General features: G+C 42.6%; 1 protein-coding gene across 1 annotated transcript; it reads right to left on the bottom strand.

Annotated features, from left to right (window-relative positions):
• Positions 1-13,266: 13,266 nt before the first annotated feature.
• Positions 13,267-16,946, bottom strand: LOC119774782. Its single transcript, XM_038272461.1, has 4 exons — positions 16,889-16,946; positions 16,581-16,763; positions 14,280-16,498; positions 13,267-14,094 (listed from the first exon to the last, which is right to left on the bottom strand). The coding sequence occupies exons 1-4, from the start codon at positions 16,944-16,946 to the stop codon at positions 13,267-13,269; spliced, it is 3,288 nt and encodes a 1,095-aa protein (XP_038128389.1).
• Positions 16,947-27,242: the final 10,296 nt, after the last annotated feature.

The following is a 27,242-nucleotide window of genomic DNA, read 5'->3' as shown; positions in this document are numbered from 1 at the left end:
ATCCAAATTATTGAGTTGTTAACTAAATAATTTTCCAGGGATTCAGTTTCTTCTTATGCAGAGAAAATTCCAGCAAATGCAAACCTGTCACCACAAAACGTGTGAAAACATTTACTCCGTCGATCTGAGAAATCAAGGGGAGGAAAATTCTAATAATAATACAGGAATGAGATAGCTGTGATGGACTGGCAACCTGACCAAGGTGTTTTCAACATTTTCAACCAACCCCCCCCCCCCCCCCCCCCCCCCCCCTGTCTGGATAGACAGATAGAAGCGGATGCTCTTTTGCAATTATAGAAAACACATGATTTTATCATATCATTAGCTTGTTTATTGGTACTTTATCATGATTTCAGGATAATGCCTTGCAGTTGCATAAGCTTTACAGGGGAAAAAGTTTTTTCTTCTGTTTATCGCACCTCACTATGCAACACAAACTTGGCCAGTGAAAGGCACTCTGATGAAGCTAGAGCATACACGTGTCGCTATGTCTGGTCACATTCACAACATAAAACAAACCTTACTGTTTGATTGGATACACAGTAAGACCATCTGCTCCAAACAGTCTTGTATGGTTGTTTTGTTCAACACCTGAGTACAGCATTGCCTTGACCTAAACACAAGTTGTTAGCATCAACCTTTGTTAAGAAGAGTTATTGTCTATAGTATTCCTACAGTTTTATAAAGGCCTTTATCTCTCTGAATGGGAAACCGAAAAAAGTTTGACTTAAATTTGAGACTGTCAGACTCTTCATCTTGGATGTATATTAATATTGAAATGATTTACAAATCTTTCTGTGCAGCATCCCTGTTTGAGTGAGGTTTAATTAATGCAAAATTACACAGTGAGGAAAGAGTGATGTGGAATTATGTCTGGATATACAATTTGTCAAACTGTAGCGTGATATATAGGTTTTATTATGACTCAAAGAAATGTAAATATCTTATAATCTTGGATCAGTTTTGTTGAGCTTTTCATTTCTAGTTTAGTTTGTTGTGTGAATTAGAGCTTTAATTTATTTTATGGTACATTTGTGAGCAAACTGAAAATATTTAATCTATGGTTAGGATTTTTATTAACATGGATAAATAAAACCAGGTTTTAACCTTAATAATACATACATGCAGTATTAGTCTACTCAAATATATATGTATTTTATGTTGTACATATTTTACTGCAAAATTATAGGATTACAAGTTAGACATATTCCGAGGGTTAATTTTAGGCAGCAGTTTCTGCTATGTATATATAGCACAAAGTGGAAAGAACATTAAATGCCATCTTGAATATAAAAGCTGTAATTATCATGGAGCCAGCAGATTATTCTTAACTCAAGGAAAATAATAGGTTATCCCTCCTCTGCACTTTATTTTTAAAACATGTAACATGCAAAGCTTAAAATGAGATAAAGCGTACCATCTTTATGCTGGATATTTTATACCTTATAAAATAAACTCTGTGAATCCTCCCGCCTGTCTGCGTTCTTTGACTCCAGAGACAGTGTCCTTTGTGCATCGCTGTGGTCCCTGGCAGGAAGTAAATCAGCCAAGGAGCCGCCAGAGACCAAACACTGCGAGGACCTCTGGAGCCTGAAGGCGTGTGGGAGGTGTATACACAACTCATAGGCCACAGTCAGCTTGTTACTTCCTCGTCAAGTAAGAAAACAGACACTTTGCTCAACAAGCAGATGTGATTCCTAACTCATGCTTGGTAATGAATTCTAACTGTCAAATATTCACATATGTTCATGAACAAACTTTTATAGTTTTGAGCTGAAGGTGCTGTTGATGTTGTTGTCAACCTTTAATTTTTTTGAAGCTCACAAAATTATTCTGTCATCCAGATTCCTTTGGGAAGTCAAAAAAAATAAATTATACATATTTGTAAATATCATACCCACTTATTTCACCTTTAACAGTCTTTGTTTATAGATTTCTAGTTAGCACGGGCAAACATGCAATGCATTCATTGTTTTCATATCCTTTGAACTTTTTCCACATTCCTTAATGCCAAAATCACAAATATTAATATATTTTTTTCAAAATCAATGTCATTTATTAACAGAATTTAAACTTTGAATTTTAAATATTGAAATATTGAAAGGGTTAATGTTTTTAAAGTAAAAAAGAACAAGAGTTCTTCAAGAGAAATAAATACTTGAGTATGATTTAATCTCAGTATTTTTTTGGTGATGTTTACTTTACTTTAATGAATGAACACATCATGGAGGGAACACAGTAGAAGCCAGAGCAGGGTTATGAAATAGTACATCTTAACTCTAAACATTTTTAGAGATAAGTTTTCATGATGTGAAAGTAGCTACGTTTACATTTGACACGAATAATTGGAGTGAAGGCCTGATCGGATCAAAATGTTTAACGTAAACACTGAAGAGTCTAATCCGATTTGGTCAAATCTGATAGAACAGTGTAGCAGTGGGTAGCACTGCTGCTTGCAGCTAAAAGTTTCCGAGTTTGATTCCCGTTCTACATGGAGTTTGCATGTTCTCCCTGTGCATGCGTGGGTTCTCGCCAGGTATTCCTGCTTCCTCCCACTGTGCAAAAAAATGACTGTTAGGTTAATTGTCTTCTCTAAATTATTCTCAGGTGTGAATGGTTGTTTGTCCTGTTTGTTTCTCTGTTGCCATGCGATGGATTGGCGAACTGACTAGGTTGTACCCCGCCTCTTGCCCATTGACGGCTAGAGATGGGCAACAGCACCACTCACGACCCCAGCAGGGATAAGCATGATGGATGGATGGATGGATGGATGGATGGATGGATGGATGGATGGATGGATGGATGGATGGATGGATGGATGGATGGATGGATGGATGGATGGATGGATGGATGGATGGATGGATGGATGGATGGATGGATGGTAGAAATTTAATTCTGAAAGAGAGAGATGTTTCATTCTGAACATGCTTCAAATTGGTGTTCACGTACACACCCAGTTGGATCCTTGGAGTAAGATAATCTCCATTGTATATGTGTGCGCCATCAGTGTGAGCTTTTTCTCTTTAGTCCTAACCTTTATCCACTGGCTCCTGGTCCCTAGGGAAGGAGATGGCTCTAAATGTAAAATGTGGATGGACATGCAATCCTGTTCTCTACCCCTGAAGCAAAGGAGCCATTAACTTAACTAACGTGACCACCATAAACAAAAGTATGGATACAAAGATATGAAAAAGGATGGAAATGACTAAACGACTAAATGGAAAAAAGTACATAGAAAATGACTGAAGTACTGAAGAGTGAGAAATGTGAAGGGGAAGCATAAAAATACATACAAATTCAAATTGCATGACGAAGTATGGTAAAAATATCCTTTTTTGTATGGAACTAAAATTTTTAAAGAGTTAATATGAATGTCGACATAAATGAAAGTCTAACTTTGTTTTCTATTCAGGAGTGACACAAGTTGCTCTTTTTTAATATTAATCAATAAACAAATATTCAGTGGTTTAAGTAATGGACCTGCTACATCTGCTTCACCTGAGCACAAAGATGAAGATCATTTAGCTTATTCATCTGCATCTAAAGACACATTACTTTTCTGTCAATTGTACTTTTGGACAACAACAACTGATCATCTCATTAGTTATTATATTTTCTTTCACAAGAATAAGCTTGAGCATTTTTACAAGAGACTATAGTTTTATACCTTTTACAAATCTTGCTTGTCTATTTCCTCCATTTAATCAAATGTTATTCACAGTTAGGGAAAGATTCATAACACCTTAAGCATCTACCTGTCATTGTATTTTTCTGCACCTCTTGAAGCAGAGTTTGCATGTTTGATGATTGGGCAATATGACGAACTTGCATTGTTCTTGTTCAACAATGTGGTGCTGTATTGTGGCTCTTTGCTTTGTGTTTGTCCTGTATAACTTCTACATTTGGAGCTCACTAAATGGTCCCACCATATTAACTCACTAATTAGGTTTACGCTCATTAAAATGATGAATTTTACACCATCTGGAACTCATAAAAAACCCAAATCAAATGCTGAATAAGTCTTTCAGTCGAAGCCTTTTCAGGTTAGGAACAAAGCAACTTATATGTGCCTACAGTGCACAGAAAGTACTGGATTAATTCAATATCTCAGAATGTTTCTGCATAAAAGGCACCACAGTGATTTGCAGCTATCTGCAGCTGTGCAAAGTATTTACTATTTGCACAAGCAAGGGAAGCTGAAATCTTCCCAGCACAGAACTACAGTGGTGGATGCATACCAAACTTAGGCCAGATAAGATTGTGAGTCATTGAAAGAGGTCCAACACGCTCAGCTCTTCCTCGCCTGTACCGACAGCTCCTTTCAGGGATATCTCTACTTGGCCTCATATCAAGACAGGAAGCACCCAGCACAGAAAGACAAAAACAGCTCTGCTTCCACCGGCTTCTTCCTGCGTTGGGAAAATCAGCCAACGGGAAGTGGATTACCATCCTGGAAATGGGAAAATGTTTGTGAGACTGAGTCTTCACATGAAGGTGTGTTATCTCCACGTGCATTTATGTGCACAAGAGCAGGTAAAAAAAAATGTCAAAGGACAAAAACCTGAACTCCAAGCAGTAGCAGGACATCACGGGAAATTGTCAGCAATTTATTTACAGTTGGAATAAAAGAAAAAAAGGAAAACTAGATGCGTTTTCCCGGTCTGTGTTGCATGTTTCTCAGATCAACACAAAACAAAATTGGATTTAAAAACTGGAAAGACTTAAAATGGAAATGCTTGTGGTATGGAACCACCTTACAATACCTTGTGCCAGAATTGATACAAACAACTTTCTTTTACAATTTTCTATATAACAATCACAAATCCTCAGTGTATTCTAACAGAATTTCCCGATAGACTGATGCAAACTAGGTCATTGCTGTGAAATGGAAGAAACGGGATACATGGTTTACAAACTTTTCGTTGATAAAAATCCCAAGAGTGTAGGGTGCATCCTCTTTTGATTGATACCACTGAATAAAATTAAACACAATCAGCTGTTTTGGTAGTGTTAGAAGTAATTAAGACTAGATTAGTTAACCAGTCAGCATGCCCTTTAACAGGCCTGTGGTTGAATAAATGGCAGGAAAGTCACATGTTTGGCATTTATGAAAAACTAGCAAGGACAAAAAATTTGTTGAAAGAAAAAAATACGTAGCCACGTTTCAAGTTTGAAGTCAGACAAGTAGGAACACCGGTGACATGGCATTTTTCCAGCAGAACAATTATTTTATTGGCACACCACAGATGTGGCTTTTATCCTGAAAAGGGGGAAAAGAAAATCACTCTCTGCAGGAAACCTTATAAATCCTGGTTTACAGTAGCCACAAGCCTCATTGGGGACAACCAAAAATCTGAAAGGTGTTCTGGGGAGATGAGACCAACAGTTTAGCCAAGATGCAAACAGCTGTTTTTGTTAATAAAACTGACAGCACTGATAATTTTGAACTTACAATTCCCTCAGCAACATACCTTTCTTTGCCATATTATGCTGTTGGGAAGCCTTTCCTCGTTGGGGGAGCTTTTAAAGGCTGAATAGAAAATGGTTGAGCTTAATACAGGCTAATCAAGAATTAAAAAAAACAGTCAGACGCTGAAAATTCTGTAACTCACACAGATGTACAGCAGGACAATAACCCTAAGCATACAACCATAGCTACAATGGATGGGTTTGAATAAAAGCAAATGTATGTGTGAGAATGGTCAAGGAAAAGTGGGCCATAAATGAATTTTAAAATTTGTGGCAACAGATAAAATATGCTGTATTTTAATTTTGTACTTTTTTATGGGCAAATAATTAGTCTTTAGAGGTCTACAGCTGTTGGAGTTTTTGTCATATTGAATTGTGGCACATTTGTTTTTTTTTTGTTTTTTTGTTTTTTTAAATAAAAATAATAATATTTTCCCATTATGCATTGCTTTGTGTTTAACCGTTTGTTTGATCTTTTGATCTTTTTACAGTAACATAACAACATGTGGAAAAGCTCAAGTGGTGTGAATACTTTTGCAAAGAACAAAACTTACCAAGTATGAGACACCACTCCTAGCTGTCCAGTAGCTTTTTAGTCTGCTTTGTCTCTTCTGACGTAATGCAGATTTCTCATTTCTCATGCCCTTAGTTAAGCAAACAAAGATCTTCAATCGTTCAAAGGCTATGACTGTATTAGTAATATTTAGGCTTGCAGTTGAAATTATGACCAGGATATGAAACAAAACTTTTTGTAACGCTACATTCACCCCAAATATTAGGCTGATTCATAGGGACAAAGACAGGAGTAGAGTGCCAGGGATTTGGAGCTAGATGGGTCAGGGAGTAGTCAGAGGAGGGAAGCCACCCACTCTAACCACAGGAGCCTGACTCATGCGGTGTAGCTGGCACATGGCAGGGAGACGAGGAAATCACTCTGGGACTTCTTCAGAATGTGCTGCATGACCCTTAATTAGGCCAGATTCGCTAAGCTGGAAGCGCCCAAAGTTTTGACAGCAGCTCTCATGAATGCAGCCAGAGGGACTCTAAACTCTTAAGAAAACATGCAACTGTCTCAATCATAACAAGCTGTACAACCCTAAAGAGAGAACACTCTGAAACTTCTGCTGTAAGACAATTATCACGCAGGTTGTTATGAATGTTACTCTTACAACATCAGGTACAGTCATGGGGAAAATGACAGCGCTACAAATTGAAATAGACGTTTTCATTTTCTCATGGCCTCTCTGATTACTGAAAAGAGCGTTTGGGCTACTCTTCTTAAAAGCATTGCATTAGTACATTGATATTTGTGGTTTGCAAGCATCAATTTAATCAGTTCAGTTCAGTTTCCATTTTATTCCAGCCCCTCTGCTTTAGAAGGTCCAGTGTCAGGATGCAGACCAAGGCCTTTCAGAAGGGATTTGCACGTTCTTCTGCGGTTCTCTTTTCGCACTTTGGCTTTCCCCCACAGTCCAAAAATACAACTGTTTGTCATTCCGTAAAAATTCAAAAAATATCCACTGGACTTGGTTTTCAAGATTTGAAGACGTTTCGCCACCTCTCCAGGAAGCTTTCTCAATTCAAATGTCTGGATCCGCAGTGAGTTTGAGTCTTATATAGACAACGCCTTGTATCGCTTGGAAACATGCAATGGTAACCGATGAATGGGTCGTTAGTTCCATCGTTAGCCTGTAATGGATGGAACTAACGACCCATTCATCGGTTTCTATTGCATGTTTCCAAGCGATACAAGGCGTTGTCTATATAAGACTCAAACTCACTGCGGATCCAGACATTTGAATTGAGAAAGCTTCCTGGAGAGGTGGCGAAACGTCTTCAAATCTTGAAAACCAAGTCCAGTGGATATTTTTTGAATTTTTACGGAATGACTATGACCTGGATGACTGAGAACCTTCATCAGCACAACTGTTTGTCCCTCTATTTTTTTATTGCATGCATAAATGTGTGTGAATGTCTTCATCACATGGACTGTGTTTGATGGATATGCAGCAGTTCGTTCGAGTAGTAGCTTCCCTCCCACCCAGTCAATAAACTTGTATAGACAATGGCATGGATGAATGGATGGATGCTGTAGATGTCACTACTGTCACTGGGATCATTGACCAGATGCTGACCTAATTGCAGCCAAGCTTTAGACATACCCAGTTAGTCTCATATCTGAGCGGTTAATTCAGATGCAACTTTGAAAACCAAAGTCCTACTGCCATATTCGTCCTTGAGGAAAAGACTTCTCCTAGGAACCTTTGCAGGCATATCGAATTTGTTTAGTCGCTCTTAGTAGTTTAAAAACTTTAGCAGTTATGCTGACTAAGGACTGGAGAGTCTGAAAAGCTCCCAAGATTTTGTCAATTTCTCTCTGTTTGATGAATTTCCTGGGATGCCTAATCTGTGGTAGATTTCCAGCACAATACACAAGTAAAGAAAAGCTCTTTCTGCCAAGCATTGATGTGCCCTTGGGCAAGGTGCTCGATCCCAAATTTCTTACTGACCTGCATGTCGATGTTTTATTACTGTCTAAAGAAATAAAATAACACAATTGTATTAAAGGTTACTTCAGTTGTGGTATCTTAACTAAGATAGTAAGATTTTATGAGTTTTGTGATTGCATTTAATTTAGTAGAGCATGTCTTTTTAATTCTTCCTTTTTCAAATCTCCAATCTAAAGCCTTTTATTGTGTAAAACTTCAAAAACAGACGTTCTAGAAATGTATACTATTTTTTCTACCAAGCAGAAAGAGAAAATTGTCAACGTGAGTAAAAATCCAATTTATCTTCTTTTTTTAAATGTGAACTTCACTCCAGCAGATATGCTCACATGTAACATGGGATGTTTGGTTTTAAGCACCTGGCTTTCTCTTCCTGTTTTTCTCTCTATGTGTCATTCAGGGTATGTTCTGTCTCTCCGGGTTGTATTTCCAAGCTGATAAAACTCTCCCTCCCATGGAAGCTCAGATAAGAACTGCTGATTGTGACGCTTAGACAGTGTGTGTGCACAGTAAAAAAAGAAAAAAAAGCTCAGAACCCAGGTGGTGAGCACACACAAAACTCTGTCCTGTTTGTAACATTTTTTAAACCTTTACAATATACACTAATATCTCACTTTGACAAAAAAAAAAAAAGGTTTATGTTTAAAATTTATCTGTTCAAGCTTTGAAGGTGCTTGACAGAGTTTCTTGATTCTTTTCATTTTGAAGAGGTGACGCAAAATATAAAAATGTCCCTGAAGTGCAGCCCATAAGCTGATTGCTTAACTGCTGGGAGCAATGAAGCGGTATCATTCTTGAATCAAACCAGGAAACCAAGAAAACACATAGCCCAATGATCTACAATTGCCACAATAAATAGTGACTTAAAATAGTGCAGCTCTTTGCATCACCATGCTGCTATGCCACAAAGTTATAGGAAAGCCTGGGAAAACTCAAACATCTCAGTGCCAGCTCACACCAGATAAATCACCCCTTTGCTGGAAAAACATCACCTCAGCCCAAGTTTTTTGTTTTGTTTTGTTTTGTTTTTTTTTATACAGGGCTTGTTGGGATAATGCTGTGGCAAACCCACGTGTTTACATAACTTGCACATTGTGGTAAACATGGATCAAGTAAAAAAAATGTCTGACAACTTCTAAACTCCCACCACCCACACTGTCTCACAAAGGCAGGATGCGGTTAAAAAATACAACTTAAAGCGGGTTGCAGGTCCTTCTTCTCTTCCCACCAACTCCATTCCGTGTGGCTGACTGGTTCCAGTCTAGCGTTTCATACACATACAAAACCCACACATTGTTTGTTTTACTTGTTGCCACGGTGATCATGGCATCTCTCAATGCTTGACCTGAATAGATGCTATCGGGGCAGAGCCGGGCAAAGCTTAATGTGCATTACCTCTGGAGATTAGAAGGGATTAGAAATATTGCAGACTAATAGAGTGGAAATTTGCTCCAGCAAATAAATTATGCAGGGTGTTTTTGATCTACTGTGTCAGCTGTGTAAAGACTGTGTCAGCTGCATTAGTCCCATAATTAGGGTCAAAATCAGGGCACTCTTAGGGGTGAAGGTTTGCAGTGGGAACCAAAATCAACCTGAGCTGGATGGCAAAGGGCCCCAGAGCTGCATACTGTTTGTTCCTGGATCAGTAGGGTGTTTCTTTCCAACTCTGTTAACTATATGATAGGCAGAGGGACATATTACTGCTGTTTGATTGTTTTACAACCTATTGGCACCAGACGGTCTGCCTCAGGTATGACCTAAGTGTGTGCATTTAGCACGTTTTGAATGGCTTTAAGAGAAAATACACTAGTACGAAGAGACAGCCCGGTTCTTTACAAGTAAATGTGGTCAGGGCATAAAACACAACTCTCTTCTGAGAGCAAACCATAAACTTGTGTGTGATATTTGCAAAAAATAAAACTAATGCAAGGACTTAAAGCAAAGAGAAATGAAAAGCTCAAGAAATTGAAATGCTTCAAGGAGTTGCACCTGCAGAGGAGTCAATCATCTGTCTGATAATCGTGGAGCAAGGCTGAGGGTTTGTCATCTGTGACTGGTTAGACCTGATTTGTCACATGTATCTTTGTCCTCTCGTTGAGCACAGAGGGTGGGGTTTACCTGTGGCCTGTCTGTACAGAAAGAGTTTAAAAAGGATTGAAAATCTCCTTTTGTTTTTTTTCCAAAAGTAGAAATATATAATCTTATTTCTAATAACATAATAATACCTTAAAGAATCTCAAAATCAAACATATTACACAATTTCTTGTGTTAGGTTAGCTAGGGTTTTTTAGAATTGCCAGTGTTATGATTCTTAAACTATACAGGTTTAGGTATGGTTTATTAAAAAAAAGTCCAATTAGCGGCATTGTAATAAACCTCATTCTCACCACTTATAATACTACATAGTATAATACTATAATAGACTTGCATGTTGCAGGAACTCTCTGCAGGGAGAGAGAAAAAAAAACAGGTCAGTAAGTTGCGCAAAGACTTGGCATTGAGTTTGCAGACTGTGCCAATTATTGTGTGTTAAAAACATTTCCTTAATCTCATAACAGTTATGTTTTACCCATTTAAACATGCATGTTCACAAGCTATCTGTAAAGTGGTTCATTGTATGAATTTTTTGAACAATCAGCATGTTTGGCAAATTGAACTTGGCCTTTTTTTTTTTAAGTGAATCTAAAGATTAAGACCAAGTCATAACGTCAAACAGGAAAGTCAAGATTTTAGGTGGCAGAAAAAAAATATGTGGATGTGAAGTGCAAGGTTTATAGAATAAAACACATAAAACCTTAACCAGACCTAAAGCGCAAGTCTTATGCATCTCATTCCCCCCCATCAACACGTGTCTTCTAACCTCTGAAGTTGAGTGCAAATGTTTCCATCACCTGTGTGAATCCTGCAGAGTGAGTGTGTGTGTCATATGGCTGCAGTTTACAAACACAGTTTGTCTCCTGTTACCGGACACCAAAGCTATTCTGGCCTCCTCCTCTGATGCACTCCATCCGGGTGTCTGGTCTCTTTGTAGAAGTCTGCAAGTCAAGGTCAGCAGGTCACATTCCTCCAGCTCTTTGGCATCCTGCCCCAGACTTCAAGTAGTGTGGAAGGGGTATGTTTGTGTGGTGTGTGTGTGCCATGAGTTGTTTGCTTTTCATGCCACAAACTTCCATTCACCAATTGGTGCTTAGTTCGGAACCAACACCACTTGAGCTGTGGAAAAGATAAAGAAGAGTTCCCTATTCTGAAGAACCCAAATATCAGATGAGATGCAGAAATATGTGTTATACAGAGTTTCCAATGTGGCCAATGCAGACATATGCAGTTTAAAGATCAAGCAGATGAAGAGTCAGTGCCTGTATAAGAAATAACACAAGCTGCATTACATCTCTGGCAGGAAAAAAACAAAACAAAACTCATGATTTATTCAATTTTTTTCAATATTCCAATTAAGTTTTTCTGTTTTAAATACTGATCAATGATAGCTTTTAGGCCCATAATGATTCAACCCCTTCAGATGAAGATTTAAATAAATCTTTTCTTTTTACCAACATGTTTCTTCCAATTAGAAAAAAACCCGGATACTTTGAAGTAGCCTGGCAAGTTTCCCCGATTGATTGCAGCAAAGAATTTGTGGAGAAAGGTAAATATTAAGGTGATGGCAAGGAGCCCTTTCAACAACCAAAAGCTTGAGCTCATTACCAAAGATAAAAGTAAATCAAATAAGATGATCGTACTTACGTCTGATAATTGGTAGGGAAAAAATATTAGTCGGTAATATTGCCTGGAAGCATTGCACCTGATTCACATCAGTTATGATTTGGATTTAAATAGTAATAACTGGTAATATGCATTGTGATAATGTGAGTAACAACAACATCTAATTTCCCTGACAATTAATATATTTAGTGAATATTACAAAAATAAGCACTAATTAAAACAGAAAGGTAGCATTGAAAATGATTGGTAAGCAATTATCTCACAGGGAGGTATGAATAACATTATAATCATTTAGATTAGCATATAAGTTCAAAATATGTTCACTGTATGTCTATTTACAGTTGAAAGGTAATTTAGGTTTCTGACAAAGCCCTATTAGTCCCAGAATATTTTGCTTTAGATGAATGACGTTGCTCTTAAAGTAATCTCGTAATATCCTCCTTACTATGACAATGTGCTACACCCAAATCTGACTGTAGATATGGAGGAGTGGATCTTTTACCCGTGGTCATCTTCTAATTTCTTTAACTGAAGTTCAACACACGCGGGACTCACTTAAATAGCATGTCCTCTCGTCTTTCCCATTTTGAAGAACGGCTATGGGAGATAGACATCTAGGGGAGCATTAAACTTCAAGGAATAAGGACATTAAATAATGCTATTACACTGAAGACTGATTTTTCTTGAGGCATATTATATATCTTTACTAACTGTGCCTATAAATGTGAAGTTTACTGAATATACAGTGGGCCATGCAAAGTTATGCTTGGAGTTTGTGATTCATCTACAATCATATAGCAAAAAAAAAAAAAAGTTATGAAATTGTTACTTTTAAGTCCAGTGCTAAAAACAGCTATGAAAAAAAAAAAAAACATTTTAGGGATGATTTCATACAACATTTGACTGAGAGTACAAAAAGAAGAAGGAAGAAATATGAAATACCTCAAACACTGAGAAACTACTGTTTTCTATGAGAGATACTATCTCAGAGTTAGAAACACCTGGATAAAAGTATTCATTAACCAACGAATTGACGTTTAAGGACGTCCTCAGTAAGTTTTGTTCTCTTGTTATTTCTTAATGATTCATCATTAACATAAAACAAAAAACAAATGATTAAATTAACTAAGAATAAATAAATAAATGGCTGAGTGAATAACGTTTGGTTATCTAACATAACCCCAGTTCTTAGAATAATATGAGCGAGGTGTCTCGCTATGGGATGCAGCCGCCTGCAGCCCTGATAGAAGCATCTATCTCAATCTGCCAATCCTGATTGGCCGGTGGAAGTGCCCATCATACGCCACGCCCCGTAGCTCCGACTACTAAAGCGTGTGCGGATCACGGCACTCCAATTCAACAAGCAAACCTCTTCTCGCCGCCCTGCAAGAAGGGTCGTCTGGCGAGACACCTCGCTCATATTATTCTAAGAACTGGGGTTATGTTAGATAACCAAACGTTCTTTTTCATAATATTCACTCGGTGTCTCGCTATGGGATATGGTAGCTCCCGTATTGCCAGACAGCTTATCGAACAAGAACCGGCCGATGGGGAAGGTCCACAAGGTCAGTTATGACTCTAGGACCGCACTGGCCATGCACGGTCCTGACACGTCAAGCATGTAGAACCGGACAAAAGTCAGAGGCGAAGACCAATTCGCCGCTGAACAAATGTCCTGAACGGACACTCCCCGAAATAAAGCCCAGGACGCAGCCATCCCGCGGGTAGAGTGTGCACGCAGACCCGCCGGGGGCTGCAGACCCCTGCTTCCATACGCCAAAGCTATAGCCTCCACCACCCAGTGGGCGAGGCGTTGCTTTGTGATCGGCTGTCCCTTACGGGGCTCCGCCCAGGAGACAAAGGGCTGATCACTCCTCCTGAAGCTCTGCGTCCTGTCCATATAAGAGCGCATGGCTCGAACAGGGCACAGCGTGTGCGCTCGCTGTTCACCTGGGGAGAAGGCGAACGCCGCTAGCTCGATCGGTGAACAAGAACCAACCACTTTAGGAACAAAGGCCGGGTTGGGCTTCAGAACCATACGCGTGTATTCCGGGTCGAACCGGGTACATGCGGGGTTCACAGAGAGCGCATGAATGTCGCTGACTCGTTTCGCAGAGGCCAGGGCCAGTAACAGCGCTGTCTTGAGAGACAGATGTTTAAGACTGGACCCCAACAACGGTTCAAATGGGGGTCCCTTAAGCCCCTCCAGAACCACCGACAAATCCCACGGAGGCAGCAAAGGTCTGGAGATGGGGAGGAGCCTGCGGGTGCCCTTCATAAACCGACTAACCAAAGGGTGTTGGCTCGCCGTTTTGTCTCCAAATCCTATATGGCATGCTGCTATAGCTGCCAGATAAACCTTAACCGTGGAAAAAGCTTTTCCTTTATCAATCAGTTCCTGTAAAAACGACAGAATCGCTGGTACAGAACACTGAAAAGGAACATAGTCCCGTTCAAGACACCACCGCTCAAACAGTCTCCACTTGGAGCCATATAGGCTCCTAGTAGAGGGAGCCCTGGCGTTTTGGATAGTAGTAATTATACTCTGAGGGAGTCCCGTAGTGGTTAAATTAAGCCACTCACGGGCCAGGCCCACAGCTGCAGTCGCTCCGGGTGTGGGTGGAACACTGTCCCCGCACCCTGCGAGAGCAGGTCCCTGCGCAGCGGCAGCTCCCAAGGCTGGGCGCACAGCATCTGGAATATCTCCGCCAGCCAGTGTTGCGCTGGCCAGTGCGGAGCTATTAGGATCAGTTTGTGATTGAATGCCCTCACTCTGGCGAGAGTGGGGGGTATCAGGGCCAGCGGTGGAAACGTGTATAGCAGCTCGTGCGGCCAGGCGTGTGCTAGTGCGTCTACGCCCAGAGGGGCATTCAGAGTGCTCAGAGAGAAGAACAGCTCGCATCGAGCGTTTTCCCTGGACGCGAACAGATCCATCTGAGCGCGCCCGCAGCGCGCCCATATCTGCTCCACGACCTGTGGGTGCAGCGTCCATTCCCCGTACACTGGCGCGCCTCTCGACAGCAGGTCCGCACTCGTGTTCAAGTCCCCCGGGACGTGCGTCGCTCTCAGGGAGAGAAAGTGGGCACTGCTCCAGAGAATCAGGTCGCGCGCCAGATTGTGCAACATGCGGGAGCGCAGGCCCCCTTGGCGGTTGATATACGCCACTGTTGTCGTGTTGTCCATCCTCACCAGGACATGGTGACCCGAGAGGAATGGGAGGAAGTGTCTCAGAGAAAGAAACACCGCCGAAAGTTCGAGAAAGTTTATGTGAAGGCGCTGGAGGGCCTGGCTCCAGCGACCCCTCACAGACCTGCCCTCGTGAATGCCGCCCCAGCCTGATAGGCTGGCATCCGTGGTTACCACTTTCCTGGACGAGACGGTGCCCATAGGCACCCCTTGGGTCAGGAAGGACGGGGCTCGCCAACAGCGCAGAGCTGTTATACAGTCCGCTGTGACCGTTATCCGCCGTGCGCCATGACGCACGGGGTCCATTCGGAGCGAAGCGACCCAGCGCTGAAAGTTCCGCATGTGAAGGCGGCCGAGGCGAATCACGAGGATGGCTGAGGCCATCACACCCAGCAACCGAAGGCACAGTCTGAACTGGACAGACCTGTGCAGACGGAATTGTGCAAGGCACGCTCTGAAAGTCGTCACTCTTTCCTCTGACAGGCGGGCTGTGAACGGAACAGAGCGCAGGGATAATCCCAGAAAGCATATCTCCTGCGTTGGAGATAGGTGGCTTTTCTCCATATTTATCACAAAACCCAAATCCATCAGGTGTGTTGTGACAATGTGTGTGTGAACCCTGGCTTCCTGTTCTGACTGCGCTAACAGGAGCCAGTCGTCTAAATACACGGCCAGACGTATCCCCCGGCGTCTGAGCGGGGCTACCGCGGCCTCTGTGCACCGTATGAAAACCCTCGGGCTGAGAGACAGACCGAATGGTAGAACACCGTATTCGTAACACACCCCTTGAAAGGCAAATCGGAGATATTGTCTGTGAGGGGGATAAATGGGAATGTGGAAATACGCGTCTTTCAGATCCACGGATGAAAACCAGTCGTTCGGTCTTACTAGACGCAGCAGTGCTGCATGTGTCAGCATCCTGAACTTGTATTTCCGCAGGAATTTGTTCAGGGCTCTTAAGTCCAGAATAGGGCGGATTCCTCCCCCCCCCCCCCGTTTGGGGACGAGGAAGTATCTGGAATAAAACCCTGACAGACTCTGTTCGGGAGATACGACAGAAACTGCTCGTTTGTCTATCAGAGAGAGAATTTCCTCCCGTAAAACTCGAGCTGATTCTCCCTGTGCATGTGAGTGTATTACACCGGAGAAGCGGGGAGGGACAGTGGCGAATTGAAGCCTGTATCCCCGGGAAATTGTGCGCAACACCCACGATGGAGCTGCTGCTGCTCTCCAGCTTTCCCATCTGAGAGATAGCGGGGGAACATATTGCGGCTCCTGCCCCGCGCCCCCCTGTGGTGGAACCGAGAAATGATTCTCGGCCACCACCGGAGGCACGGTGGGGAGCTCTGCTCTGCCCCGCGGGGACGGCGGAGCCCGTCCCGGGAACAGAGCTGCAGGGGGCTGAGCAGCCACCCTGCTTATGGAGAGAGCATTGTCTGTTTTGGCTTTTTTTATTATCTGCACCCTCAGCTCGTGGCCTGTCTGTGACAGATTTATTTTTATTTTGACACCATTTTTTCTTTGAACAAGGGTGTGTGACTGTGCTTGTGGACATTCCGCTCGTGGCGCAACCGCGCAGACCTCCGGGGCGATGTCCTTCTCCTCGCGGACCGGCTCTGGGATGGGCAACGGTGGCGTGGGGTGCGCACAAACAAGCCAAAACGGTGGGCCTGCGCAATGGGGAGCGGCAGGCTGCACCAACTGAGGAACTGGCGGCTGTCAGGCCGCCCTCTTTTTCTTCCTCGCCTGTGGGACCGAGCTCGCGGCGGCTGTGGGCGGCGGCGGCGTAGCGGTCGTGGAGGCAGGTTTCCCTTGCCAGCCGGCTCCGCGCTCCTTCCTCATCGGAGGGGGCGGACCTGGCGGTGGTGGCCGTCTTGGTATCTTAAAACGCGGCGGCTGGGAGGCTGCTTGCGCAAAGGTTTTGCGCTGCACTGGAGGTGAAGGCGCAGGGGCTTTCCGAGGGAGACAAAGTTTGAGGGCCTCGTTGTCCTTTTTCTTTGCCTCACATCTTTGCTGCATTGTGGCCAATGCAGAGCCGAAGATGCCTTCAGGGACGATTGGCATATCCAGGATGTCATCCCGCTCCCTGTCGGTCAGGTTAGCGAGACTGAGCCATCACGCTCGCTCCTGGACGACGAGGGTTGCCATCACCTTCCCTGTGGCCTGGACCGAGACACGTTGGATACGGAGAGACAGATCCGCGATGACCGCCATCTCCTCCCACGCATCCGGGTCTTGCTCCTCAGCAGACGCGCCAAACAACTCCGCTTGGTAGGCAGTGAGGATGGAGAGGGCGCTGAGGGCTCTGGCCGAGAGGGCTGCTGCTTTGTATGCCTTTTCGGTCAGCGCAGACTGAAACCGTTCGGGCTTAGCTGGCAGCGTCGGGCGCCTAGGGGAAGCTGCAGACAGCTGGCTCACGCTGCCTGGGCAGACGTGCGCAGCTACCGGGAGTTCCACCGGAGGCATGGAGAGAAGGCCGTGGGCGTCCATCGCCTCGCAGTCGAGGGATGCTGCGCCCGAAATAGGGCTCCTGTTGCTGTATGGGCAGCTAGTCCATGTTTTGGAGAGCTCCGTCAGCAACTCGGGGAAGACAGGGAGAAGCTGCTTCACCGCATTTCGTGCCAGGGGAAGCCGTTTGCCTTCGTAGCGGGACCGGTTGGGCTCCGCTATTGCGACCGGCCAGGGGATCTCCAGCTTCTCTGCCGCGCGTTTGCACACGTCGAGCAGGTCCACATGGAGGGAGGGAGCTGGTGAGCTCGCTCCCCTGTCTTCCTTGGCGGAAGGGCACTGCGGTTTAGGCTTCTCAGGCTGTGCTGGGGCCATGAAGGTGTCATCCTCTTCCTCGTCCTCTGATATGAGGAACGAGGTGTCGTCATCCTCCTCCATGGGGCTGACTTCCAGCACGTCTTCCTCGGGAAACGGGGGGGCATGGAGCTGCTCGCACTGGGCACCCCAGTCGTAGTCAGTCTCCGGAGCTTCCCCAGCTGTGTCCACGTCCTCCTCCGCGGCTGCACCTTGTGCGGCGGTGGGGAGGAATGGATCACAGTCCGAGACGCTAACCTGGCGGGCTAGCCTGCGTCTGAGGCTCTTAACCGTGAACACTTTGCAGTGTCCACAGGAGCCGGGAATCTCTAGGGCCAACCTGGCGTGGTCGACTCCCAGACAGGTACTGCACACCGGGTGGGTGTCCTTCCCTGAAATTTTATTCCCGCAGCCACAAAGACGGTAGTCTCCCCTGGCGTGGGGGTTTTGGACGGTCGCCATTTTCCAACGAGCTGGAGTGCTGGTAGGGAAAGGAACCGTAGCTAGCTGGCGTGCTAGCGTGGCGGGGTCGAGGAAGTAGCTGGTGTGCTAAATGCTCGTCCTACTCGAGCGTCCGTGGAGGGGAGCCGAGAGGGATTCCGCCGTGAAGAGAGACAAAAGGATACCGGTCCGGTCTGGGGTGAGCGGACAGGGCAGAAGCCAGAGCACAGTGCTAGCGTCCGGCGACGGAAACTAGCAAGGTCCGTCTGTGGGCAGTTAAGCTAGCAGAAGGCTCCGACGTGAGATAAGCTCTCAGGTGAGAAGAGGTTTTGAATTAGTTAGAATTTAGTAGTCGGAGCTACGGGGCGTGGCGTATGACGGGCACTTCCACCGGCCAATCAGGATTGGCAGATTGAGATAGATGCTTCTATCAGGGCTGCAGGAGGCTGCATCCCATAGCGAGACACCGAGTGAATATTATGAAAAAGAACTGACTACTCAAGAAATGAAAAAGTTGATTGACAGTGTTAAATCTTGACATGTAAAGAGCAAGAAATGTCCATATTATTGCATTTCCACCTATCTTTTATAGGAAATATAACATTATGTGAATGTTATGTTGGTAAGGGACACAGGTTTTTAATACAAAAGGTTCTTTGGATAAATGACAGCAGTTTGGCAAACAAATATTAAAATTCTGCTTTCAGCAGCTAGAGATTTTATTATAAGAGATCTGTGATTTTTTTTTTAAATATTTTATTATTTTCTCAATGATTAAAAGACAAAAGACACTGACGTTCAAACATTCATTCAATTGGGTTCCTTCTTGTTAGGTTAAAGGTCTGATACAAAAATAAATCTATCTTCAAGTATCAGAGTAACTTCTTCAACTACAAATCAAAAAAGAGACATAATAAGAAACACAATTAAGAAACCTATTGACTATTTAAAGGGATATTTCAGAACAGAACTTGTATAGTTTAAATTCTTTTAACCCTACAAGCAACACAAAAGTTAAGCACTCCTTTTGAATTTCATTTACTTGTTCTAATCTTTTAAAGTGAGCAAAAAGAAGCTCAGTTGATCCAGAGATTAAAGTGTTTCCTGCACTTATCTTTTTGGCGTGCCAGCATCTGCATCATCAGAGGACTGCAGATAAATCATATAACTACAAAGGATGAGATGTGCAACTGATTCAAAAAAGATTCAAGGTCTAATCTCTGCAATCAGTGGTGACCTCCAACTACATTACTCACTAACATTAATCTGATCGCTGTACACAGATTGGGTCTTATTGGAAAATCCTGTCATTTTAGAGTAAATTTTGCTGTCAAAAAACACAAATTATTTTAATACCAACCACACTAAAAATAAAGTCAGGAATTCATACACTGTTTTGAATAAAGCTCCTTAATGCGTCAGCTCAGCTAACTGATAACGTCATAGAAGGTAGCCATCTTTGTAGTGACTGTAGCAGGCCAGGTAGCATTTAGATGCAGTTTAACCAACCAATCCTCCTAAGGCCATCCCTTCCTCATTTACACAATGAGGCAAAAATGCATGCAAAAATGTAAAAGGGTAGGGGGGGTAGATAAATAGGGTTGAAGACATGAATCAAGTAAAAGGAAAAAAATAGACAGAAAAAATAGCAGCAAGACAGAAATAAGTAAATTTAAAAAAGTGATTTTTTTCAAAGCAGGAGACCTGGGATTAAAACCTGGGTGTGTCATAAATAGCACATTGCATTAAAAACACTGCCAAACAGCTAATATGATTTATTAGATTTCTTTGGTAGAAAATTATGTTATTTTCAGAATTCACAGCAGCAGAAAAGTCTACCCTTAACTTAAACAAAGGGAGGCTTATTTGGGAGTCATGGGCTGAGCCTTGATGCTGCTAACAATGTAATTAGCATCATAGATCATTTTAAGCATGAGATGTGTTCAGTTAATTTATTTCAGATAATAAATGAATGTATTTGATAGGCCTAGACATAATCCATTATTACTTAAACTTGGGGAATTTCTGTGAACAAAATCCATTTCATGCACTCCAGTGCACTAATAACATTAAGGAATCTTCTCTCAAAAGCTGAAAAAAAGAAATCCACCTATTCCTAAATTTGTTTCATGAAGTGTAGCTCAATTCATGTCACTTGGAATACTGTAGAATCCCTCCTAAACAGTTAATCATTTTATTGTCATATTACTTCTGATTTTGTGGCAAAACTTGGCTTTGTTAAGATTTTCAGCATGTTTTAATGCATAACAGAAGATACTACTAGCAGAAAATTTAGGACCAACACAAAAGATCTATATAGGAACTACAAAAAATAGAAGAACATCTATACCTGAAGCTCTCTGTTGTAAAACCCAAAAACATGAATATACAGTACTAGCATGTGTCACTCTGAGTATTTATGAAGAGATAATACATTTTTGTTAAACCCCTTGAGCTAACCTGTGCATTAATCCTTCTTTATGCAGAGGATTGTGGGAAACCATAAAGCTGCTAGCGGCAGCAAAGAAGGTAATTAGGTGCTAATTGAATTGGTGCTAGGAGGCATAATGATTCCTCATCATTGCCCCTTCCTTACTGCAGCATCACTTGGATAGCACTTATAGCAAACATTCAGACACCACCACTGGGCCTTGAGTGTTCTTGCTAAATTAGAGGTATTTTGATTAATCCATTGGTTAAACTATTACTTACTTCTTACTTGATATAACTGTGCCAATTTAACCTGTTTTTGCCCTTGTGAAACAGATTAAGTCAGAATACACTGACCTCTCTAGGTCAAGCCCTGCTTTATCTCTGTGACGGCCAAACCCATGGCCACACCTTAAGTCTGTTCTATACATGCACCTTTATTTATTTAATCCATACACATACTTTAGTTTGCAATAAAACTTTATTCTTAGTTCAAATTCATGTGTTCTATTTTTAAGCACACACATTTAGTTCACTGTATTTGTTTGCACTCATTCATATTTCTTTCTATTCTTCTCACTAATCTGTTTCTTACCTTCTATGGTGTCTAGGAGTTTGGCCAGACAGAAGATGGCAGCCAGGGCTCAGATCAGCTAAAGGAGGGGGAAATTGGACTGTTCCATCAGCTGCTGCTAAAAGGGGGGAATTTGAATTTTCTTTTCCTAATTTTTGCATTTTTTACTTAGGATTTGTTTTGCGGTTGGTGTGTTTTCATTTTTCTAAGATGTAGATTAGTTTTGCCAAATCTAACTGTACTGCCAATGTTTTTAATTTGTTATTGTTTATTACCCCTTTGTTGTTAATGGTCTGATCAGCTAGTGTGTGTGTGTGTATATATATATATATATATATATATATATACCGTATTTTCACGACTATAAGGTGCACTTAAACGTCTTTTTTTCCCCTCAAAATGTGCGGTGCGCCCTTTGGTGCGGTGCGCCCTATGTGTGTAACTGCGACTTTTGAGACCACCTCATTGAGGAGATGATGAAAGAGTGGCTGAATGTAAGGAGACCAGGTGTTTTTTTTGCACTCATCACCATCGCTGTTAATATGTAACTCCATGCGTGCCCATCTCACAGCTGATGTGAAAAACATGGGGAAACAAATTAACGCTGTGCTCGCTGTTCAACCGCTCGACATCGGTGTGAACCGGACCCAGCAGGTGCAGCAGAAGCAGCGAGTTTACATGCAAAGTCAATGGTTGACGCGCGTATAGGTGCAGCAAAAAGCGCGTTTTGAGCAGCAGCCGCAGCGCCTCGGGAGCGTTTAAGCATCTGCCAACGCGCTGCTGCTGCTCAAGATGGAAAAATTGAAGTTTTGCCGCTGGACGCGCCGCATCAACCAATCAGAGAAGCTTATCTGGGAGCTGACAGCGAGACAGGCATAGCGCTCTGATGACATATGATATTAACGCAAATGAAAAAGGCTGGATGGATGAAGAGATGATGAAAGCGTGGCTGAGGCAGGTGTATGTGAGGAGACCAGGTGGTTTTTTCCACGCATCACCATTGCTGCGTGCCCATCTCACAGCCGATGTGAAAAAAAAGGTGAATCAAATGAACGCTGTGCTCGCCGTTATCCCGGGGGTCTGACAAAGGAACTTCAACCGCTCGACATCGGGGTGAAGCGGCCGTTCAAAGTAAGGCTGCGAGCGGCGTGGGAGCGATGGATGACCGACGGAGACCACAGTTTCAGGATAAGTGGAAGGCAGCGCCGGGCAGATTACGCCACCGTTTGCGGATGGATTGTAGATGCTTGGACTAACGTGTCTGCTGGCTCTGTTGTTCAAGCTTTCGCAAAAGCCGGCATTATTTCTGAGGAGCCGCGCTGCACGGAAAGTGACTCTGACAGCGAAGAAGGGGAAATTGGCATGTCTGATTTAGCGCAGCTGTTTAATTCAGAAACAGAGGATGATGACTTTGATGGGTTTGATTAATACTTTGTAATAAATACATGAATAAAGCACAATCATACTCAGTTTTGCTCCCGCTCTATTTTTCTACCTGAAAACTTAATTCAACAGCAGCCTCTGGGCCGGGTCTCCTCCGCTGGCAGGTGTTTTTTCATCTAAATAATCTAAATCTTGCAGCTATATTTGCTGTGATCAGTGGGAATAAAGTAGTTTTAATATGTTTTTAAGTGAGAAAGGCCACCTGAAAACTTAATAATTGCAGTCAGTTCATCCAGATTATCTATTTCTGTCGGAGGTCATCAGACCCCCACATACCAGCGGTGCACCGACAGTAGAAATCCCTTCATCAGCAGCCTCTAGGCTGGGCAGCCTCCCACGCGGTGGCTGGCAGGTGTTTTTCATCTAAATAATTTAAACTGCAGGCACCAGGATACCGGTAATAAAAGCACATATTCCGTCGGCAGGTTTCAGGATTTTAAGTTAATTTAGGAGTAATCACAGCGCTCTGTCATCTGCGATGTGTCTGTATCACGGCCAGCTCCCACGTTTGATTAATACTTTGTAATAAATACATGAATAAAGCACAGTCATACTCAGTTTTGCCCCCGCTGTATTTTTAAATATGCAGTAGAGGTATTTAAAGGTAGTAGAGGACATGTACCTGTATATAAAAAACGCGCCCTATAGTCCGGTTCGCCTTATGTGTGTGTTAAATACAGAAATGGGACACATAACTGAGAGTGCGCCTTTTAGTACGGTGCGCCTTATGGTCGTGAAAATACGGTATATATATATATATATATATATATATATATATATATACCCTTGTGTTTCATTTCTTTGTTAGGTCAGTTATGTTTGTTTATGCAGCCAGTTAGTTTGGGCACAGTTTGCTTGAGTTACATTTTTTTTTTTGGCCTCTTGTAAGACTTGAACCCATGTATTTTTTGTAACTTTCTTTTTTGGGTTAAAAATAAAATCTAAATTTTTGTATTAATTCCTGTGACTCCTCTTGCTTCTTACCTCAATCCACCACTATCTTTTAGACTTTTATACTGTCATGACCATGGCTCTAAGGGCTGGCCTAATTGCTCATTTTACTCACCTGCCTAACTCTGCCCGGTTTCCAATTACCACTCATCTAATCCACCTGCTCCTGCTTCTTTATATATGGGTCAGTCCCAGATATCTGGCCCAGATAATTGAGTTTGAGATTGTTGTTGAAGCCCTTGTTCATTTTCTCATTCTTTGGGGGGCCAGTGGTGAGGGAGGGTTTAAGCGTTGTCATAGTGTTCTTGATTTCCTGATCATGTTCTGCTTCTTATCCACTGAGCATGTATTTATTTGTTAAATAAACACTTTGAATTATCCCACTGACTGTCTCAACTGAATACTGGGTCCTTCTGTCCCGCTTTATGACACATGCTGGATTTCCCTTAATCATGAAATTCAATTAGTCTGCTCCCAGCCTCCGCTTTGTCCTGTCATCTACGACTTATATACCCGCCAGTCTTTTTTCATCCTTTGCAATTAAATACTGGTTATGTGCACAGGAGTCTCTGTCATGCTTATTTCAAGTGTTGCAGGCAGGTAGAAACTTAACCCCATAAGATTTGCAGCTGTAGTTAAAGCTTGTATATGGTTCTTCAAAGCAGTGGAATTATTTGCAAACAAAATCTTCAGGATTATTTGTATTTATTATTTGACTTCTCAAAAATTTGCCACTTTCGGGCAGATAATCCCAAAAAACATGATGAAATTGAATGTTTTAAAAATTAGGTTTGTGCCTTATTTAGTTTGTTTACTAAAAATTAGAAATAGACATTTATGCCTTTGACTGATTTAAATATGTTGGATGAGCAAAATCCGGTGCTTTCCCTGCAGTTTCTGAAGATTTGTTCCTGATATTCCAAGAGTAATGCCGGAAGTCTGGCATGAGGCAACATCGCGGCACCGACATCAACCTCCCACCCACCACCCCACCCCTACATGGATGTAGTGTGCGAATAAGTTCACAAAGGGAACAAGGCCATGGCTGACAGACAGACTGAGTCAGCTCCACATTCCAGTGGAGTCAACCGACCACTTTATTCTCAGAACATGTACCCCCTTATGCGCACACACACGCATCACCTCAATAGTCTCTTTATCTTAAACTCAAACAGCCACACAGGATCCTGCACAGGTACATTAGTTTCAGATTAACCAGCCTACTGTAACAGAATCATTCTTCTACACAACATGGTTGTATAACTTGCAACAAGAGCTTATTCAAGCTCTAAAAAATGCAAAAGATGCATGTTTTATAAGGATTTTAAATGAAAACCTGTCCCATTAATTTACTAACTGCTAAAAAAAAAGTCAGCTTAGTTCAGAGTATAAAGTTATGCTCTTTTTTACCCCTCAAATCCATCTCTGTACAAAATTAGTTGAAATAAGCCACTTTGCAAAACAAGTAGATCCTATTTAAAGACAGAAATAAAAAATGCAATTTATAGAAAAAATGAAAACCAACTTTAACAAAAATAAAAATCTTCAAACTAACATTGAGGTCCAACAGATATCAATGTATAAATATAAATGAATATTATTTCTGGCCTAAAGTCAATAAAAAATATATTTTCTCAAACTTTTTAAGAATTATATAGTAATGTATTTTCTGTACAGAAATATTAAGGTGCAGCCTATATATGTATGAGAGGAAGTGCTGACTTGGCAATAATTCAATTATCTGTCACAATGACCCTCTGGCAGTTTGTTGCTGTGAGCTTAAGGTAAGTTATGCAAGACATTGCCATGGATGCACAAAAACAAGCAAATTACTTAATACAGCTCACCTGTGCACATAAAGCCACCTCACATTTGGTCCTCCACATGCTGTCCATGTTTCATTTTGACATGATGACCAGGGAAGAGACGCAGCTTTGGTGATAAAACAGCCGTAAGACCTCTGCAACCCCGCTTCCTGCAACTCTCTCCAAAGGCAAGTCACATGGCAACCCCCAGAGGTGTGACCCCCCCTCCCTCCTCCATTTTTTTTCCCCCTCGCAAAGCTGCCTGGGATCCACATTGGAAGGGACTCCACCAAAATGGAGACCCAGGCTCAAAAAGACCCAGATCTCCAAAATGATCAAGGATAAGTCATCATGGTGACCTTTCAGAACCAAACTGCTGCAAAACAGACTTTCTATACATATTTCTCTTGAGTTTCAGAACTTATAGAGCCAGACTGGATGAGAAAGCCTGCCTTGGTGTGAACCACAAAGAAAGCCCTGGTTGCTGCTAGCCTGACTGCTAAGCTACTGCTGGATGAAATTCAACCTTCCAAATGAAAATGGACAAAAAGCTTTGCAGGTCTGGCACAATTAAGGACTACATGCTTCCTTTAAGTCAGATTATAGCAAACAACCTGATCAGGTATCATAACTATGCAGACGACACACAGCACATTTCAATGACACCAGGTGACTATGAACCCACTAGAGTGTTGGGTAAATGCATGAAACAGATCCATATGTGGATTTGCTAAAAAAATAAAAAGAACTGAGGTATTTATCTTTAGACCAAAGGAGGAGAGATACAGAGCTAGCACACAATGATTCTGGCTGAAATCTTGGTGTCTGTTGGGAGCTGGAGAAGTTCCATCTCTCTCCAGCAGAGTCCGCCATGGATCCTCCTGAGCTGAGCCTTCGACACACCTGAGGCGCATGTCATCATCAGAGGATCCACAGTATATAAGCTGTCTTCAGACCTTGCCTCGACGCCGCAGTGTTAAATCCAGTTGGTTAGCACCCAAGCCTAGTATCTTCTGAGAACCTTTGTTGCCATTGAATCCAGACTGGATTCTAACCCTTTGTCTCTGCTTTCAGGAAACCTGTTTTTCTCCTGTGAAGCTCTGGAAGAGCTTAACCTGCCGAGCCTGCCCTCTGATCCAAACCTGAAGACTCTTCTCTGGATTCCCATGCAGCTCTGGACAAAGAGCTGGAAACTCAGAACCAAGGTCTGCCTTCACGCTAGAAGTAAGACGCTGAAGCAGTTATCGGACTCTGCTGAACAAAACAATCTCTGGACCCAACAGTTCCTCCCTCAAGGCTTTATCAGGACTCCTCAAGGTACAAACCTGAAAACCTTAAAACTCAAACTCAACTGAGCCAACGCTAACTGAACTGTCTCCCACACAGACTCCAGTGAACCAGCCCCCAGGCCTGAACCAGTACCAGTGTTATTTCCATGTGCTTCGTGAAACAATAAACCTGTTAAACTTTTATTCTGTCTCCGTGGTGTTCTGCATCTTGGGCCTCTCAGTAACCCTTCATGACAGAACACTGCGGCCAAACACAAGGCCAAGCAGATCACCTCCGCCGTCGATTGGAGGAGCAAGACGCTCAAATCCAGGCACAAACTCAAACCCTCCGTGAGTTATACCGTGTGGTCGATTCTCATAATCATATGCTTCAGAATTATGCTAACTACATGAGCAGTGCTAATGCCACGTCGGCAGCGCAACCATTTCCGGGTCCAGTTCCGCCTCTGAGGTCACCGGCAGTGACGTCATCCCCTGAGTTCCGCCCAAGTCTACCGGAGAAATTTTCTGGTAATATGAAGGACTGCAAAGGATTTTTGTTTCAATGTCGTTTAATTTTTCAAAACTCTCCTGGCAGTTTTCCCACGGATTATAAAAATATAACTTTCATTCTGTCCCAATTGAC

Source organism: Cyprinodon tularosa, unplaced genomic scaffold, assembly GCF_016077235.1.
Source record: "Cyprinodon tularosa strain WSP-4 unplaced genomic scaffold, ASM1607723v1 ctg830, whole genome shotgun sequence".
Taxonomy (NCBI): domain Eukaryota; kingdom Metazoa; phylum Chordata; class Actinopteri; order Cyprinodontiformes; family Cyprinodontidae; genus Cyprinodon; species Cyprinodon tularosa.
This window is presented reverse-complemented; position numbering and strand designations above follow the sequence as displayed.

What these genes read in the sequence shown, in the direction of transcription:
- LOC119774782 (XM_038272461.1), bottom strand. Translation starts at nt 16,946, where the DNA reads ATGCCAATCGTCCCTGAAGGCATCTTCGGCTCTGCATTGGCCACAATG. An exon ending in GGCCACAATGCAGCAAAGAT is followed by an intron (nt 16,764 to 16,888) that starts GTGAGGCAAAGA and finishes CCGCGTTTTAAG; the next exon opens with ATACCAAGACGGCCACCACC. An exon ending in AGCCGCCAGTTCCTCAGTTG is followed by an intron (nt 16,499 to 16,580) that starts GTGCAGCCTGCC and finishes TGCCCATCCCAG; the next exon opens with AGCCGGTCCGCGAGGAGAAG.